General features: G+C 46.3%; 1 protein-coding gene across 3 annotated transcripts in view; it reads right to left on the bottom strand.

The window, feature by feature from the left end:
• MMADHC (metabolism of cobalamin associated D) overlaps window positions 1–19,121 on the bottom strand; it is a 78,338-nt gene that overhangs the window by 30,764 nt on the left and 28,453 nt on the right. For all 3 annotated transcript variants that reach the window (XM_069225217.1, XM_069225219.1, XM_069225218.1), the window contains exon 5: window positions 14,650–14,758. In XM_069225217.1, coding sequence (XP_069081318.1) covers window positions 14,650–14,758 — 109 coding nt within the window. The remainder of the gene's footprint in view (window positions 1–14,649; window positions 14,759–19,121) is intronic.

Here is a 19,121-nt window from a genome sequence, read left to right as displayed (position 1 = left end):
TTTCTCTACTGTACAATTGGTCATTTAAATACAGAGGTATTCATATTACCACAGAAGCATTTGCAAATGTATTCAATAAAATGCTAAGCCAAAGCAAGCATGCTGCTGCAAAAGAATACAAAACATTCAGATGCTTTTGGAGCCTCATACGGTTATATGTTACAGCCTCAATAAGAAGATTGAAATGTGTACTCTCTATGCAAATAAACCTCACATTTTATGATCACTGATTTAACCTCAGGACTCACCTACAACTGAGGCAGTCTGCCTTACATACGATTTGTACATAATTATGCAGGTTCACTTCCCATTGTTTCTCTTTTATGAATTTTTCTTTACAAAAAATGACTTTGTAGATAAATGAAATAGAATTAACGTAGCACACACAACTATTAAATAGTAGATCAGTTACGAAATACACCGCAGAACATTACACGGAAAAAAATGAGAGGGGCTTATAACAATTCTAGCAGTGGCACAAAGGGTTAAAAATGGCTAATTGTGCAATTTATCTAAAGTAATCAACAACATTTATTGTGTACATCTTTATTTGCGTACATAAAAGCAAATGAAAGTAACAAGTATGGGATATGTTTTATGTTACATACAGTAAAATGTTTTTTAGGATGCAGAATCCCTTCTAAGTCATAAAATCGAATTCCAGGTGTTTCAGCTGATCTTATTCTCCGATTACAACAGCCTTCTGCAGGGTGTTATGCTATTATGGGCGGCTCCCAGCAGCAATAGCTCCAATGGCGCAATATGCGGACAATCCTCTGAGGCCACTAAGATATAGGCAGTCAGACTGTTTGTGGATGAACGATGCTCCTGGGTGCTACAACTCCGGTGTGAATAGAGGAGGTTGAAGTTACAGTTGCCATCCCTCTCCCGCTGCATGATTAAGTGGACTTCTGAGTTAATGGCAACTGCCAGCCAGTGCACAAAAGGAAGCCAGTCCTGCTCAGATAGTGAATTATAAACCCTTACTTGACATTACACTAGACTGTAGTGACTGGGCACATAGACACAATCCATACGCTAACCATTGAGGCATTCTCAGCTGACTGCCAACCATTATTAGATGAGCATAAAGTCCCATAAGTCTAAAATATCTGGGATTGGCAGGTTTTCCTGGGTGTTGGCTGACACCAAACAATGGACCTCATTATGACCCTAGCGGTACATGGAGCGCCAGGGCCGCAGTGGCGGTCTCACCATCGCAGAACCGGAGGTGCAGACTGCCATATTAAGATCGCAGTGGTTTGGCAACTTCCAAACCATTGCGTCCCCGCCCGTCCCGCCGGGCTGGAGGTTTCCATCTGCAGCCCGGTGGGAGTCGGAAAACCGCTGAGGATATTCCAACTCGGGACACCGCCAGCATTTTCCTGGTAGTCTCATCGCCACAAAATGCTGGTGGAAAGGTATGCTGATGACGGGAACTTGCATTCATGTCGCCGAGGTACCCCCCGAGAACACCTCCACGCACATGCACGCATACACCCACACACACAGCCACTCACACACGCACAACATTCACCCCCATAGACATGCATACATACACATCACACACGCACTCACCATCCCCCACACCCCCTTCTATCAGCTACATGCATAATTACAAAACCCCCACCCCTCACTCATCTTCACAAAACCACCCACCAACCCCCAATCGTACCTAACCGCACACACACACACCATATACACATCCATACATACTCGCACCTGCACGCACTCACTCACACCCCCTTACACATTCACCCATACACACACCCCCGCCCCATCCACATGCATACACACACGCATCACCATCGCCACATTTACACACAGGCACACACGCACAGACACTCCCCCTCCCCCACATTCATGACACGCATACACACACACACACACACACACACACACACACACACACACACACACACCCCCATTCACACCCTCCCACTATTGCGGAGGACACTTACATTCCCACAGCTGGCACTGCCACACCACCAGAAGAGCACCACACAGAGTTACTGGTTGTAATTCCGTGGGCGGTCTTTTTCTGGCGTGGCGGTGCTGGCAGTAGAACCGCTTAAGTGCCACCGACCGCTGTGATGAATGCCGCTGGATAGCCGACCACCGGGGGTTCGGATATCCGGTAGCAGTCATAATACATAGACACCACTGGCAGTCTCCCGGTGGCCCTGGCTGCGGCGGTCTTGGCAAAAGATCGCCGCAGTCATAATGAGGGCCTAAGTACTGCTGACATCCTCTTGCACTTTTCCTCATCAATAACATCTGCTGGTGTCTAGTGTGTGGATCGCTGTAGAAACTCATGAAAACCTGACACATTCAATAACGACAACTCAAACAACCTAGGGGAACAAACTTTATTGCCTGTTGGTACTCCGAAACAGTTAGTGGTCAAGCCTTGGTAGAGATATGTTCCCATGCAATGAAGAGTTGAGGGAATTGGAGCGTTCTGAAAACAAATTGCAGGAAGTCTGAGGAAAGTAATGTTTAACTTTTTCTCCCAGCCACCAAACCAGGGCAAGGGAGGTCTGCAGCACATCAGATGATTCCTTATATTTTACAAAATTAAAAAATATACAGTTTTTACCTTTCCGTATAGTCCTTAGTTTGATACATGTCAAACTAACAGTGCACATAAAGAGCGATGATTCTATCACTATTTTATGATCAGCACTGACATTACATAATTGAATGTGCAGGCTATGGCCCTCATTACAACCCTGGCGGTCGGTGTTAAATTGGCGGTAATACTGCCAACAGGCCGGTGGTAATTACCGCCAAATTATGACCATGGCGGTGTTATCTCAGATAGACAGCCAATGTACCACACCGACTGCCAGGGAGGAAATAACAGCCACCACGGCGGTAGCCGCCTACAGCCAGGCCGAAGGCAATGTTCCGCCCACCATATTAAGACACACGATTCCGCCACCTTTTCTGGGGCAGTACCGACGACATCAAAAGCCTGGCAGAAACACTGCACAGAAGTGAAAGGACTCACCATTGGAGACACAGGGAACAACCACGCGGCCACGGAGCCCGAGCTGCGTGTCTTCCCCATGATTTTCTAAGTGCTGCTTCACCACGAACACCAATGCCGGCGAAGACGACGACAGTGAGTACAGACGCTTAGCACACAAGGGCGGGAAGTAGCAAAATAAGAGTGACACATATGCATCACACAAACCCCCCCCATACCATACACACATTCAGCTGCATTACCAAAACATTTGTACCTCGTACAAATAATGCAAGGACAAAACGATTTTGAGAAAGTGAATGTAATGAGAGAAACTCATCAAGGTAAATAAGTGAGGCAAGACAAGAGATATATACATATGTAAACAAAAAGGGACACAGCCCAGTCCACAATGTATGTAGTCCACATGGCCACAGGCCAAAGTCCAAGGCTAAACATGACGCCTGCCTCAAAACGGACAGAACACTGCAGGGGCATCTGTTGGTAAATAGGCAGGCACCTTAGGAGGATGGGGGCATCTCAGCCGGGAGATAGAACACCACCACTTGTTCTGGAGGGGGCAACATGCCCTGTGCTTGGTTCTGGAGAGTGCAAGACCACAGTCTCTCGAGTGGGTGACTTGCCCACTGATTCTGGAGGGGGCATCATGCCCTGTGCTCTTGATCCTGGAGAGTGCAAGGTCACAGTCTCTCAGATGGGTGTCATACCAACTGGATTTGCAGGGGGCAGGCGGCACAGCAGGGGGGGGGGGGACGGAAGGAGTAGAGAAGAGGTCAATGGTGGATAGGAACAGTTTTGTAGGGACAGTGGGGTGGGAAGAGGGAGAAGGTTTGGGAGTGGAGGAAGAGGAAGTGGTTGTTGGACGTGTCTGCTGTGTTTGGGTGCAGGTGCATGGGCTGGATGCTGTTGTGAGGTGGGTGGATGTTGGGTGTCTGACTGCTTGCGTTTGTGTACCTTAGGAGTGGGGGGGACAGACACAGTGAGAGAGGACACAGTGCATGGATGTTGTGGAGGTGTCTGCCAGTGAGGTGTGTGTTCTGCTTGGTGTGGTGGTGATGCTGGTAGTGGATGATGATGTAGTGCATGCAGGTTTGAGTGTGGACGGAACAGGGAGGGAGCTGGAGGCAGAGGGGAAGACAGTGGAAATAGTGGATGTTGGTATGTCTGCATCTAGATGGTGTTTGTGTGAGTGCCTCTGGGATGAAGTGTGGTGCTTGTGTTTGTATGAACCACTCTTGTGTGTTGTCTTGTGTGCATGCTCGTCTGCCTGTGTGCTTGGGATGGTTTGGGGTTGAGGAGAATGTGACTAGGATGTGGAAGTTGGAGGGTGGAAACAGGGACAATGGCTGCCATCGGAGAGAAGACCAGAGCCTGGATCGATGTCTGTTGGGCTGCCAATCCAGTATGAATGCCCTCCAATAATACATCAGTCTGTTGCATTTTGGCTGCCAGCCCCTGGATGGCATTCACAATGGTTGACTTCCCTACAGAGATGGATCTCAGGAGGCCAATAGCCTCCTCACTCAGGGCAGCAGGACTCACTGGGGCAGGGCCTGAGGTGCCTGGGGCAAAGGAGATGCCCACCCTCCTGGGTGAGCGGGCAGGGCAACTCGATGAGGGGCTACTGGGAGGGCGGTGCTGGTACGGGGATGGCGGCTGTACCTGTAGCTGGGGAGGTCATAGAGGTGTCCGCCACCACCAGGGAGCTTCCATTGGAGGAGGTATCTGTGTCAGAACAGTCCCCTTCAGTCTCCACCGTGGTGATCCCCTTGCCCTCCGTACCACTGGTGCCCTCAGCGTCGGTGGACTCTGCCTCCTGGGTCCTGTGGGATGCAGCTCCCTCTGTCGCCGGTGCCTCTGCTCCTCCGCCAGATGATGCTAATGCACATAAGGACAGGATGACAAAACAAAAAGGGGGAAGAGACAAAGGATAAACTTGGTCAATGGCTGCACCAACACCACCATTGGTGTACACAGCACCCTCACACACAAGAAACAGGCCTACGCAATATGCCATTGCACTACCAGAGAAAAAGTTAGCATCCAAGGCATGGGGGGTGGGGGGGCACACACTGCCAAATGCAGCACACCTGGGACTCACGCAGCCCTGACTGACCAGTAGTGGATGCTTACAAGCTAGGTAGCATGATTATCCTCTCAGAACCCTAGCCACCAGGGGACCTATGGTGCAATGTCACGCCTGGCCTAGGGGCACCCACTGACACACATCCCCCACCCGGATACCACCCTACCATGCGTAAGTTGTAATGATGACCACTGTACGCACCCCCTGTGGCTGCTGTGATGCCCTCAAGCACCCATCCAGCTCAGGATAGGCCACCCCCAGTATGCGGACCACCCCCTTTCCAAGGCCTTCACACACAACAGCATGCATTCATGCCACATGCTTCATGCCCAAAGTGTATTCATCTGTTGGTCTGGAGGCCCATACAGCAGTTCGTACTGGGGTAGGACCCCATCCACCAGTCTCTTCAACTCCACTGTAGTGAAGGCAGGGGCCCTTTCCCCAGTCACACGGGCCATGGTAGGTCCCAGACACAGGTCAGAGCAGCACATGCAGTGTAGGTCCTCTCCTGTGGATGATCAGGTAGCAAGTGAGAAATCAGATAGAAAATGGCAGTCACGTCCGCGGCGGTGCATACCGTCATCGCCGGCGTAGATCACCATTGGCCACTGTACCTCATAGGGCCCAATGTTGGCCAATGCACAGCGGTTCCCGACCGCCTCCCGCAACGACATGTCAGCGGAATTACCTCAATTCTACCTGTCCCTCCACACAGGCCAGGCGGACGCCATTTCAGGGGGGTGGGGCAGGCCCTGGATATTTGCTGCGTCACTGGTGAAATTTGGACAGGCTATACAAATCACACTTACCCATTACAAGTTTACAGCATGCAAACTTTTGTTGTAGCCCCATTGTTCAGTTTGTGACCGGCTCCACACTCTTTTGCCCCACATATTGCTACCGCTGTGGATGAATAGGAGATGGAGACATACCCCCGTGTACTGACCCCTGGTGGACTTGGCAACAATGGAGGACAAGCACATCATCCTCACCTACAGACCTGACAGGGCCACAATCACAGAGCTGTGTGCCCAATTGGAGCCTGACCTGATATCTGCTATCCGTCACCCAACTGGGAGTTCTATTAGTGATCCATTTCCTGGCAAATGGTTCTTTCCAAGTGACAGTGGGCTTGGCAGCAGGAATGTCACGGCCAATGCTTTCAATAGTGCTGACCAGTGTTGTCTGCCCTGATTAAACACATGTGCAGCTACATTGTTTTCCCTCAGGTTGAAGATTTGGCCCCAGTGAAGGCAGAGTTCTATGCAATGGGACATACCCCCAACATAATTGGGGCGATTGATGGAACACATATTGCATTTGTCCCCCCGTCAAAATGAACAGGTGTTCAGAAATTGTAAGAGTTTCCACTCTATGAATGTACAGATGGTGTGCTTGGCAGACCAGTACATCTCCCACGTCAATGCTAAGTATCCTGGGTCGGTGCATGATGCCTTTGCCCTGAGGAATAGCAGCATCCCAAATTTGATGTCCCAACTACAGAGGCACAGGGTGTGGCTAATAGGTGAGCCCTGGTCGCCACCTAGTTGATGTTGGTTTATGGGTATGGCGTGGGCCATATAGGATAGTGTGTGGCTAAATGTTGTCCCTTAATATTGCAGGTGACTCTGGTTACCCCAAACTCTCATGGCTGCTGACCCCTGTGAGGAATGCCAGGACAAGGGCAGAAGAATGTTATAATGAGGCACATGGGCGAACCAGAAGGATAATAGAAAGAACCTTTGGCCGCCTGAAGGCCAGGTTCAGGTGTATCCATCTAACAGGTGGATCCCTGTGCTACTCACCCAAGAAGGTCTGCAAGATAATAGTGGTATGCTGCATGTAGCACAACCTTGCCCTGAGACGCCATGTGCCTTTTCTGCAGGAGGAGGAGGTTGGAGACGCCTGTGTGGCAGCAGTGGACCCTGTGGATAGTGAGGATGAGGAGGCAGAGGATGAGGACAACAGAACATCAGTCATCAGCCAATACTTCCAATGACACACATGTAGGACAGTGTTACTTAACATTTCAATGACATTTGCTTTCATTTCTGTGGCACTGCCATGCTGATATTTCCCACTTCTATGCCCACTTACTGTTCCCTCTGGCAAATCTTTTTGCAGATGCTGGTGACCTCATATACACTCCTGGTGTGATCACTGCAGCCAGCTACAAGTCATTAATCTATGCTCATTTTCCGTACAGTTGAATTGCCAATGTTTGTACCTGTTTTAATGAATACATAATTTAAAAACATGATACTCCAAACTTCTTTATTTTCCAAGGGCGTTTATTGAAGTGCTAAAATATAGAGGGTCAAGTGCAATGGGATGGGGTGATGATGGAGGAAAGTCCAGGGTATTGTTCCAGTATGTTTGTAGCACAGGTGCATTGTCTGTGGGGACATAGGAAGGGGAGCAATGGTAGTTCAAGGTGGACAGGCTGACAGAGTGGGACACAAGGGTGACAATCAGGAGAGTCTAATTTCCTGGCGGGGTCTTGGCTAGTGTCTCTGGCTTCTGTCTGGTTCGCAGGGAACGTCTGAAGGGTGGTTCACCTTCTGGAGGGGGAGGGGTGCTGGTGGCCTGTTGGTCCTGTGGCGGGGCCTCCTGGCCACTAGCTGCAGCGGAGGTGGATGGCTGTTCAGATAACTGGTTAGTGGCAGGGGCCCGCTGTTGTGTGACTGACTCCCTCATAATATTGGCCATGTCTGCTAGCACCCCTGCTATGGAGACCAGGGTTTTGTTGATGGCCTGCAAGTCCTCCCTGATCCCCTGGTACTGTCCCTCCTGCAGCCGCCTGTTCTCCTGCACATTGTCCAGGATCTGGCCCATCGTGTCCTGGGAATGTTGATATGCTCCCAGGATCTGTGCAAGTGCCTCCTGGAAAGTCGGTTCCCTGGGCCTGTTCTCCCCCTGGCAAACAGAAGTCCTCCCAGTGTCCCTGTTGGCCCGTGCCTCTGTCCCCTGAACCGTGTGCCCACTGCCACTGACCCCAGGTCCCAGATTATCTTGGGTATGAGATTTGGGGTCCCTGTAGAGGTGAACACACTGCTGATTGACGTGTCCTGGAGACAGAGGTATGGATACGCTGGGTGGGTGCTGTGGTGGTGTTTCCTGATGGGGAGGCTCTGTGGTGGTGTGTGACTGGGCCTGGGTAACCGGCTGTCCAGAGGTACCTGATGGGCCAGGTTGGTCATCCCGATCCAGAAGACCAGAGTTGCTGTCATCACGGTGGGCCTCTTCTGTTGGGGGACTGGATATTGCTGGCACCTCCTTTCCGCTGACATTGGTTGGGGTACCTGTGGGGATGTAAATGATGTGTTGTTGTTTCTGTGTCTGACATATTGTGCATCCGTGCTTTGCCCTCTTTGTTTGTATTTGCCCTGGCAGCTTTCACTTGTGTAAGTTGGTATATGGTGGGATAGCTGATTCTCTCTAGCGTACATGCTTTAGTGATAGGTGTCCATGCAGGGCTGTGAGTGGTGTCCATGCATTGGTATGGCATGCAGGGCTTGGCATTAGGATGAGTGGGATGTGACGGTGGGGTGTGTGGGAGGTGGTGGAGTGAGGTTGGGGGGGTATGTGTTGGCATGCAGGTGGGGGGGGTAACAGTTGTATAGAGTTGACTTACTAGAGTCCAGTCCTCCTCCTACTCAGGCCAGGCCCTCAGGATGCACGATTGCCAAGACTTGCTCCTCCCATGTTGTTAGTTGTGGGAGAGGAGGTGGGGGTTCCACCGCCAGTCCCCTGTACAGCGAGTTGGTGCCTTGCTGCAATGGAACATACCTACCCCCGTAGGTCATTCCACCTCTTCCCGATGTCATCCCCAGTTCTGGAGTGCTGTCCCACGGCGTTGACTCCGTCAACGATTCTCCGCCATAGCTCCATCTTCCTTGCAATGGATATCTGCTGCACCTGTGCTCCAAATAGCTGTGGCTCTACCCTGATGATTTCCTCCACCATGACCCTTAGCTCCTCCTCTGAGAATCGGGGGTGTCTTTGTGGTGCCATGGTTGTTGTGTGAGGTGTGTAGGTGAGGGTGTGTTGGGTAATGTGTTGGGGTGTGTTATTTGGGGTGCCTGGGTGGTGTATAGGTGTATGTGGTGTGTAGCTCTGGTTTTTTCTGTGGTCTTGGTGTCTGTCTCTTGGCTTTGTTTCGTGTTCGCAAAGGGTTGTGGGTACTGTGGGTGTGTGTTTTATAGTGGTGTGGGTGTGGTGTGTGTATGGGTGTCAGGTGTGTGTTATTTAAATTGTCCAATGTGGTGTTGTTTTGTTTGTTTGTGTGTGTGTGTGTGTGTGTGTGTGCGTGTGTGTTTTGAGCGCAGCGGTATGTACCACCAATGGTTTACCCACGTTGAATGTCCGCCGTGGTGATTCGTGGGTCATAACGGGATGGGCGTTGTTCTGTTGGTGTAACGATGTGGGTTTTGATACCACCAGTTTATCACTGACCTTTGGGCTGGCAGAATTGTGTTTGTGGCTGAATAGTGACGGATTGGTGTGTGTGTGTCATAATATGGTGAATGGATATTCGCCGCGGGAGCGGTAAGTTGGCGGCAATCAGCGTGGCGGTAAGTGGGATTTACCCGCATTGTCATAGCCAGGACCTATTTTCCCTAAGAAGACACAGGTATTTGGTATTCCCAGACTACAGGCATTCAGGATAAGATATGCTTGGTAAGAGATCCAGGATTTATGTTTGTTCATTTGAAACATGCAACAAAATATTGAGCACATTTATTTAAAAAAATGAAAATCTCTACATTTTTCAGATGACGTCGATGTGGGGTTGGCACCAACAGGTAGCCCTAAATATGCTGGAAAAAAAAAAAAAAAAAAACACATGCAGATTGTGTGGATGCATACAGAGACCAAAGTTGCATACGTGTTTAAACAGCCCAACAATGATTGTTTGAAAGAAATGTCCTGTCACAGAGGTGTGGAAACACCCTGAAGTGAAAGAACTAAATATAGGATAATAATACTATAAAGTAATACACGTAGTACTTTTCGGTGTAGGCTCATTGTTTCATCAAATTATACAAATAAACCTGCATGAAATGCACAGGACTCGAGCCAACATTGGGCCCACTGACCCACTTCTTTTCCAGATCTTTTTTCTGAGGCAGTCAGAACCTGCTTACAGATCACGTGGAGCTGCCAAATCATTGTTACTTTGAATGTGGAGTCTGGCAATAACCCTAGATGTGCATGTGAGGTTTGATTACTTTCCCTTTAGGTATTTGAAAACTCTCAGAAAGATGTGCTTAGCATCATGTAATTGGAAAATAGCTGTTACCTGCCATATGGACAAATGCAAGAGCACTACGCGGCATGGGCAATAACTTTCACTGTACACATGGACATCGGCAACAGGACTTCTTTCACCACAGTAGATCCAACTGGGCGTGTGGAAACCTGGCATACCCCTGTGAATGTGGAGACTGGCAAATACTTGGTGTGCATGTGGAGACTGGCCAGTACCTGGTGTGCAAATGGAGTCTGTTCTGCCAGTTGCTGAGCATGTGGACGTTCATTATACAAGCTGATTGACATGTGGAGGGTGGCCTTCTCTGCAGTTGAACATATGAGGGTGACTGTAGTTTGGATGAGGGTCATACACATTGCAGGTTACATGGATGCTGTTTTTATGTTTTACTGTACATTTTGTGATGGATACACCCATTACAGGCATTAAGAGGTTGTGCAAAGGGGAAGATCATACATGCTTCTAATTGCATGAAAACAAGTTGTACCCGTTTCTGGAAATGGACCATACCTGCTAATAGGTATGCTGAAACTACCAATATTGGTTTTACTTGACAAATCAAATGAAAAGAATATAAATCATGCCTCTAAAATGATCTTTAATTCATTCCCCTCTGTAAAGTTATCTTGAAATCTTATCACAGTTTAACCAGTGTTACAAACATCTGAGTGAATATTCTTTTCATCACAGTCAAGTTTGTGACCAATCAGGTCTACGGTTGCAAAGCTTTTGAAAATGCAGAACGTAGTACCATTTCCAGTAAAGTCTCATGGCGGAAAATCCTCAAGCCGCCTATGAAATGTCCTTTATTCTTCTGTAGTTTTGCCAGTGTACCCCAAACATATACAATCTAACAATCAATATTTTAAACAATCTTGGGTGAAATCTCGAACCCTTGGAAAACAGTGTGCAAATTAATTACACTTTGGCTGGGACTACTTGCCTGAAATGCTTTAAAAAGCACCATTGGTTACTCTGTTAAGACTCCTTGTAGGAGGCTGGCCTGGCTTGTAGTGGGTACCAGAGGTACTTACACCTTGTGCCATGTCCAGTTATCCCTTATTAGTGTAGAAGAGGTGTTTCTAGCAGCTTAGGCTGAAAGAAGGTAGCTATGGCAAAGCAGCTTAGGCTGAACTAGGAGGCATGTAAAGCTCCTACTATACCACTGGTGTCATATGCACAATATCATAAGAAAACACAATACACACAAGTACTAAAAATAAAGGTACTTTATTTTTATGACAATATGCCAAAAGTATCTCAGTGAGTACCCTCAGTATGAGGATAAGTTATATACACAAGATATATGTACACAAACCAAAATTATGCAGGTAATAGCAAGAAAAGTAATGCAAGCAATGTAATGTTACAGTAGATTGCAATAGGAGCACATAGGTATAGGGGCAACACAAACCATATACTCCAAAAGTGGAATTCGAACCACAAATGGACCCCAAACCTATGTGAGCTTGTAGAGGGTCGCTGGGACTGTCGGAAAACAGTGAGGGTTAGAAAAATAGCCCACCTCAAGACACTGTAAGGTAGGTGTAAAGTGCACCTACTACCCCCAGAGAGCACAGAAGTCGTGATAGGGGGATTCTGCAGGAAGAACAAACACCAGCAATGCAACAACAGTGGATTTCCGGACCTGAGTACCTGTAAGACAAGGGGACCAAGTCCAATAGTCGCAACAGTGTCGAGAGTGGGCAGGAGCCCAGGAAATGCCAGCAGAGGGTGCAAGGAAGCTGCCACCGGATGGAAGAAGCTTGGAGTTCTGCAAGAAAGAAGAGGACTAGGAACTTCCCCTTTGGAGGATGACGTCGCGATGAAGCTTGCAGAGGTGTTCCCACGCAGAAAGACCGCAAACAAGCCTTGCTAGCTGCAAGGGTCACGGTTAGAGTTTTTGGGTGCTGCTGTGGCCCAGGAGGGACCAGGATGTCGCCACTTGGAGGAGAAGACAGAGGGGGCGCCCAGCAAGTCAGGGAGCCCTCACAGAAGCAGGCAGCACCCGCAGAAGTACCTGAACAGGCACTTGGAAGAAGAGTGAACCGGAGTCCACGCAAAGTCACAAAAGGGAGTTCCACGACGCCGGAGGACAACTCAGAAGGTTGTGCACTGCAGGTTAGAGTGTCGGGGACCCAGGCTTGGCTGTGCACGAAGGAAATCCTGGAAGAGTGCACAGGTGCCGGAGCAGCTGCAAATCATGCGGTACCAAACAATGCAGTCTAGCGTGGGGAGGCAAGGACTTACCTCCACCAAACTTGGACTGAAGAGTCACTGGACTGTGGGAGTCACTTGGACAGAGTTGCTGAGTTCCAGGGACCACGCTTGTCGTGCTGAGAGGGGACCCAGAGGACCGGTGATGCAGTCTTTTGTTGCCTGCGGTTGCAGGGGGAAGATTCCGTCAACCCATAGGAGATTTCTTCAGAGCTCATGGTGCAGAGAGGAGGCAGGCTACCCCCAGAGCATGCACCACCTGGAAGCAGTCGAGAAAGCCGGCAGGATGAAGCGATACAAGATTGCTAGTAGTCGTCTTGCTACTTTGTTTCGGTTTTGCAGGCGTCCTGAGCAGTCAGCGGTCGATCCTTTGGCAGAAGGTGAAGAGGGAGATGAAGAGGAACTCTGATAAGCTCTTGCATTCGTTATCTGAAGAATTCCCCAAAGCAGATACCCTAAATAGCCAGAACAGGAGGTTTGGCTACCAAGGAAGGAGGATTGGCTACCAAGAGAGGTAAGAGCCTATCAGAAGGAGCCTCTGACGTCACCTGCTGGCACTGGCCACTCAGAGCAGTCCAGTGTGCCACAAACACCTCTGTTTCCAAGATGGCAGAGGTCTGGGACACACTGGAGGAACTCTGGGCACCTCCCCTGGGAGGTGCTGGTCAGGGGAGTGGTCACTCCCCTTTCCTTTGTCCAGTTTCGCGCGAGAGCAGTGCTTGGGGATCCCTGAACCGGTGTAGACTGGCTTATGCAGAGATGGGCACCATCTGTGTCCATCAAAGCATTTCCAGAGGCTGAGGGAGGCTACTCCTCCCCAGCCTTCACACCTATTTCCAAAGGGAGAGGGTGTAACACCCTCTCTCTAAGGAAGTCCTTTGTTCTGCCTTCCTGGGCCAGGGCTGCCTGGACCCCAGGAGGGCAGAAACCTGTCTGAGGGGTTGGCAGCAACAGCAGTGCAAACCCTGAAAAGGCAGTTTGGCAGTACCCGGGTTCTATGCTAGAGACCCGGGGGAATCATGGAATTGTCACCCCAATGCCAGAATGGCATTGGGGTGACAATTCCATGATCTTAGACATGTTACATGGCCATGTTCGGAGTTACCATTGTGACGCTATACATAGGTAGTGACCTATGTATAGTGCACGCGTGTAATGGTGTCCCTGCACTCACAAAGTCTGGGGAATTTGCCCTGAACGATGTGGGGGCACCTTGGCTAGTTCCAGGGTGCCCACACACTAAGTAACTTTGCACCCAACCTTCACCAGGTGAAGGTTGGGCATATAGGTGACTTATAAGTTACTTAAGTGCAGTGGTAAATGGCTGTGAAATAACGTGGATGTTATTTCACTCAGGCTGCACTGGCAGGCCTGTGTAAGAATTGTCTGAGCTCCCTATTGGTGGCAAAAGAAATGCTGCAGCCCATAGGGATCTCCTGGAACCCCAATACCCTGGGAACCTCAGTTCCATATACTAGGGAATTATATGGGTGTACCAGTGTGCCAATGTGAATTGGTAAATTTAGTCACTAGCCTGTTAGTGACAAATTTGGAAAGCAGAGAGAGCATAACCACTGAGGTTCTGGTTAGCAGAGCCTCAGTGAGACAGTTAGGCACCACACAGGGAACACATATAGGCCATAAACTTATGAGCACTGGGCCCTGGCTAGCAGGGTCCCAGTGAGACAGTGAAAACACCCTGAGATATACTCACAAACAGGCCAAAAGGTTAGAAAGAGGCTACTTTCTCACACTCCTGAGAAATAAGCCCCCTCATTTATCCTTTGGAGTTGTCTTTAAATACTTGCACACTTACTTATGTGATAGGTACAGTGTAACTTAAAATGCATCATTGTGCACTATTTTCCCAAATACTTGAGTGAGAATGGGCTACTCATTTAAGACGTCTGAAAGTTCTTCTCAAGTTTTCAGATTCAGAGTTTTCATGTTACAAACCTAGTCTTTTTTCATAAATCTTGTCAATCCACCCCTCGGTCGCAAAACAGCTTGCGAGCGCCAAACAAAACTCATTTTAAAGCATTAAATAACATGTAGATGGCTTGTGTACAATTAAAAAGGTACCTTTTCGTAAGAGTTCCGGGCATGATTGTATTGCACATTCTACTTTTGCATTCTCAAAGTAAGCTGCAACATTGTTAATACGCTGCTGTCTGACCGGAACATCACTACCCTAAAGGAAAACAAATTGGTATGTTGACCACAAGCACTTAGATATATCTCAACGAGATCCACTATATTTCACAAAGCGTCATTCTTTAAAAGACAGAAAACAGAGGGGCCTACTCAGAACTTGCACTTTGTAGTACAATGTTACTACTCATGTATTACAAAATGCTATTAAAAAACCTATGAGGAGACCTACGCCTCACCTATCATTTCTATGTGGTGCTCTCCACTCCGGTTATTAAGGTCTTAACTTTAGAAGAGAAATTAAAAATAATTAAAATTATACTATTTTAATACAATTTACTAAATAACTAAATAGAAATGATATAAAGGGATTTTTAAATTATTGAAAAAACAATGATTAGAAATGTAATTAATTTGGTTTAAATAATTAAATAGTAAACGTATAATTTGATGAGTTCTGCAGTAACATTTATTATTTTTAGCTCTGGGTTAATAATTATTTAGGTTAATTTACATTTTTAACATTAAAATATGCACAATTTCTTTTTAATAATTATTAAACTTTATTATTTTTCTCTGTAGTTTAACATAGTGATATCAAAGTCCTGGTGGCAGAGATCTGTGGTTGTTTGTACAAATTTACCAGTTTGTGAGGGTGCAGAAAAGTCTCTCTACACCTAGCAAACAATACACTTGGAAACAGTAAATAGTAATAAGGTGTAAAGTTACCACGCACTGGGTGCAACATTAAGTTTACACATGGGTAAATCTGTATATTTAAATTATTTACCTTTGCGGACAAGACCACGGTGTATATATATTTTTTTTTAATTGCAAGCAAAATAAACCAATACAACTATCGTCATGTTTTTTCCTTTTCATTTCTTTTTACAATTAATGTAATTATCAGCATAACAAAACACATTTGACAGCAAAAAACATTACTATTTCAAATTGCCAAAACAAAACGATGATAGCTACACATAAACGTGCGCACGTTTCACAAAACTGTTGCTTTAAATAAAAAACGATTCAGAGACAACAGAAAAAATGAATCATTGCTTATTTCTTTTGTATGTGTTTGGAATGCAGTCAAAATTAGGAGCAAAGAAACAGGCAGGAGTCTGTATGGGCATATATGACCTTAACTTGATTTTGAGAGAAATAACGAGAGAGACTGCTCTTTGCAATCAGTGGCTCATACAATAATTATAAGGCTGGAATCTAACATTATATCCTGGAAAATTAGCACAAGAATGGACAGTACTAACTATCGTCGAAGACTTCCATCAGAGCATTCTTCAGCAACCGGCACCTGCAAATGGGGTACAGGTGGGGAAGTGGCCATGGTGCCTTAGAGAGATTTTCAGTCTCTGAAATACATTTGTGGGCTCTGACCTGATTCTTTGACACATTTCAAGGACAGAAGAGTAGAGAAACAGGCAATAAAGGTGATAATTATGGGGGATGGGAGATATTTGGAACAAAACCTGCCTGGAAAATAAACAAACACAAGTCCGTGGTTTTCTCTTGGTCTTGTATACGAAATATGCTTGGTTTTATGGGCCCTGGAAAGTGAACAAACGCCCGTTTTACATCAGTATTGGAAGGTGGTTTATTTCACGTAGAAGGCACTATGGTATGCCACTCAGCAGAGAGAATACATAGCCGAAGAACGTATTGGGTACTATGAGACAAGGAAAGCTCAACGGATTTCTGGTTATCTCTAAAATTATCACTGACTGTACAAGTAGTATTGGCTAAAACGGTCTTGGTTTCCCCCTGCTGGTATATTTTTCCAAGCTGTGTGTCCAAGTACCAATGGTGATTTTTAAGACTGGGCTGCGTGCTAAACATATAATTTTGGAAAGGTCACCTGAGTCAGCGACTCAACTCCTATGGGTGTTGGGCTGGACAGAGCAGGGTAGTATGAGGCACAAACAATTCTGGGTCAGATGCACAGCCATAGGCAGCTGGGGAAAGTGCTACATAGTTACACAACAGGGCAAGTCCCTTCCATGTGCTTAATACGGGTAGCCTGATAGACAAATACTAAGAGATAAGACATGGTAAAATTAGCAACAAAAGCATCACTGTGGGACCTTTTGACTTACTAGAGGCTGACACGCAATATGGACATATGAAGATGGTTTAAACAGAACGGAAATGCTTTGAGTGACCTTTGAGCTTACTGATTTTATTTATTTTGTGGTACTGAAGGCTGCCAAGATAGGCTGGCAACGTCATTTAATAAAAAAAGACTGAAAAGGGCAGCAAAAGATACACAGTGATATGCCACTGCTGCTAATATTTTTAAAAACGTGATAGAACGGACCACTGGAGGTAGCCACATATCAACACTTCGTTGAAGATGCTCAGAAAAAAATTGCAAATATTGAACTGAAATAAAATGAAAGGAGTATTACACCAATAAAATGAAAGGAGTATTACCAACGAAATTGTTTGCACAGTAATGGGGAAGAACTGGCATGCATGTTAAAAATGTGTCTTTTAACACTATGTTTAAAGTGGCACAATTTAAAATACTCTACTCATCCTACATAACATCACTAATACCAGATAGGAATGGCGACAAGAGTAAATATGAGTGCCCTAAAATCAAACAGCTGGGGCTACTTTTTGTCACCTCATTTTGAATTTTCCTAGAAGAGTGACAAATTTTATGGTTATTTGGGTTTTTTAACTGAAATATGTGAAAACTAAAAATACAATAAGGAAGTGTTAAAAAGGTAGGGTGGGCAAAATTAAATACTGAAAAAAGTGAAAATATAGACCTCAGGGGAATAAAATAGGTTAAGTTAGGAGGTACGTAATATGACTGTCTTATAAAAGGCCACTTTAAGTTGCATACATATTCAAAAAGGGCAATGTTTGTTTTGAATTGGCCGGTATGAAGTGTATTTCTGAACCTGAATAGCAACAATCTCAACCTTTGTCATTACCGGCACTGTACTGATCCAAATGTCAATAAGTAGAACTATATTACACACACTATCTGCAAATTCGTTTTTTGAGATGGCAGGAGTCTGAAACACATGTATAAAGGTTATCTGATTTTATTACAAGACTGGAGTCTCCTATTATGCTTCCTTTTCTTGCTTTAATCTCGATAGCAGCCAAGACAAAAAACACTGACATAAGAACTAGATATCCCATGAATCAAGACAACAAGATGTCATACATGAAGTCATAAAGAAATAACCAATAGCAATCCCGCAACCCCAATAACTGTCTTAACTGCGAGCAACAAGCCCTCTTTTCTTGCTGCTCGCAGCCAAGATAAGTTCTATTTTCTTCATACATATATTATTACTGTTGATTATATTACATTATGTACTTTACTTGTTTTGGTATTAATAGTATGTTTTTCTTATTGTTATCCTTAGTGTTTGTCGTTTGTTTTCCAAAAAACTGAAGCGAAAGCTTTGTTCGCAGGTCGTTTTGAGAGCTGAACGCTCTTTCAGAACGTTCGGCTCTCCCGCCATCAAACTTCAGAGGTACACGCCTCACTCGAGCGCTTACATCAGTGGGATCCGCTTCGCGCCTCGATAGCGCGCCTCATCAGGCATTTTCTCCCGGATTGCTTCGCCTTCCTAAGCGTTTCTTTTCCGGCTCCACAGGCGGTTCACACCGCGTTTTCTTACACGTCTTTGCCCGATAGCCAGTTCCTGTTTCGGGCGGAGTTGGGGAGTGAGTCACGCCTTCAAGCCTTTTGGTTGTTAGGAGGAGTGTTTTTCATTCTTTACACTTCCCCTAACCACGCCCATTGCCCACAACACTTTTTTAACCCTTTCTTTACTGGTTTTGGACTTTAATTCAAATGTATTTTCATTTTGCCTACTTTTTTTTTCAATTTGTGAGCTTTTCTATTCCTAGAAAATGTTTGAACTTTTAAGAAAATGTCTACAAATATTTCTGAAGTTGCTAATAGTGTTGATATTCATGATTTTCGCGCCGATTTGGACTCTTTTATACAAGAGACTGTTCAACAGGCTGTGTCAACATCCATGTTGCAGATGTCAAAAAAGTTAGAAATATCTTTTCAAAAATTGCCTACCCAAAATGCTAACGTTTCTGAGCCAATTAAAGGGAAAAAGCGTACTTTGTCCAATGTACAGGCTATGTCGGGCGCTGATGAGTCTCCCCAACTTTCTGGTCCTTCCCCCGTAAGGAGTTTCATACGGTGGAAAAGGGTCCCTCTCCTTTTAATATTACACAGTTGAGGGACACTGATGATGATTTGGAGTGTGATGATGGGGAGGGCGATGATACCAAGGGTTTTGATGACCTCTGGCAAGGGCCTCTAGAGAAAAGGCGAAAAATGTCTCTTTCTGATTCGGATCTCTCTCCAAACATAAATGATTTTACTGTTCTTGATGCTT

Source organism: Pleurodeles waltl, chromosome 3_1 (genome assembly GCF_031143425.1).
Source record: "Pleurodeles waltl isolate 20211129_DDA chromosome 3_1, aPleWal1.hap1.20221129, whole genome shotgun sequence".
Classification (NCBI taxonomy): domain Eukaryota; kingdom Metazoa; phylum Chordata; class Amphibia; order Caudata; family Salamandridae; genus Pleurodeles; species Pleurodeles waltl.
This window is presented reverse-complemented; position numbering and strand designations above follow the sequence as displayed.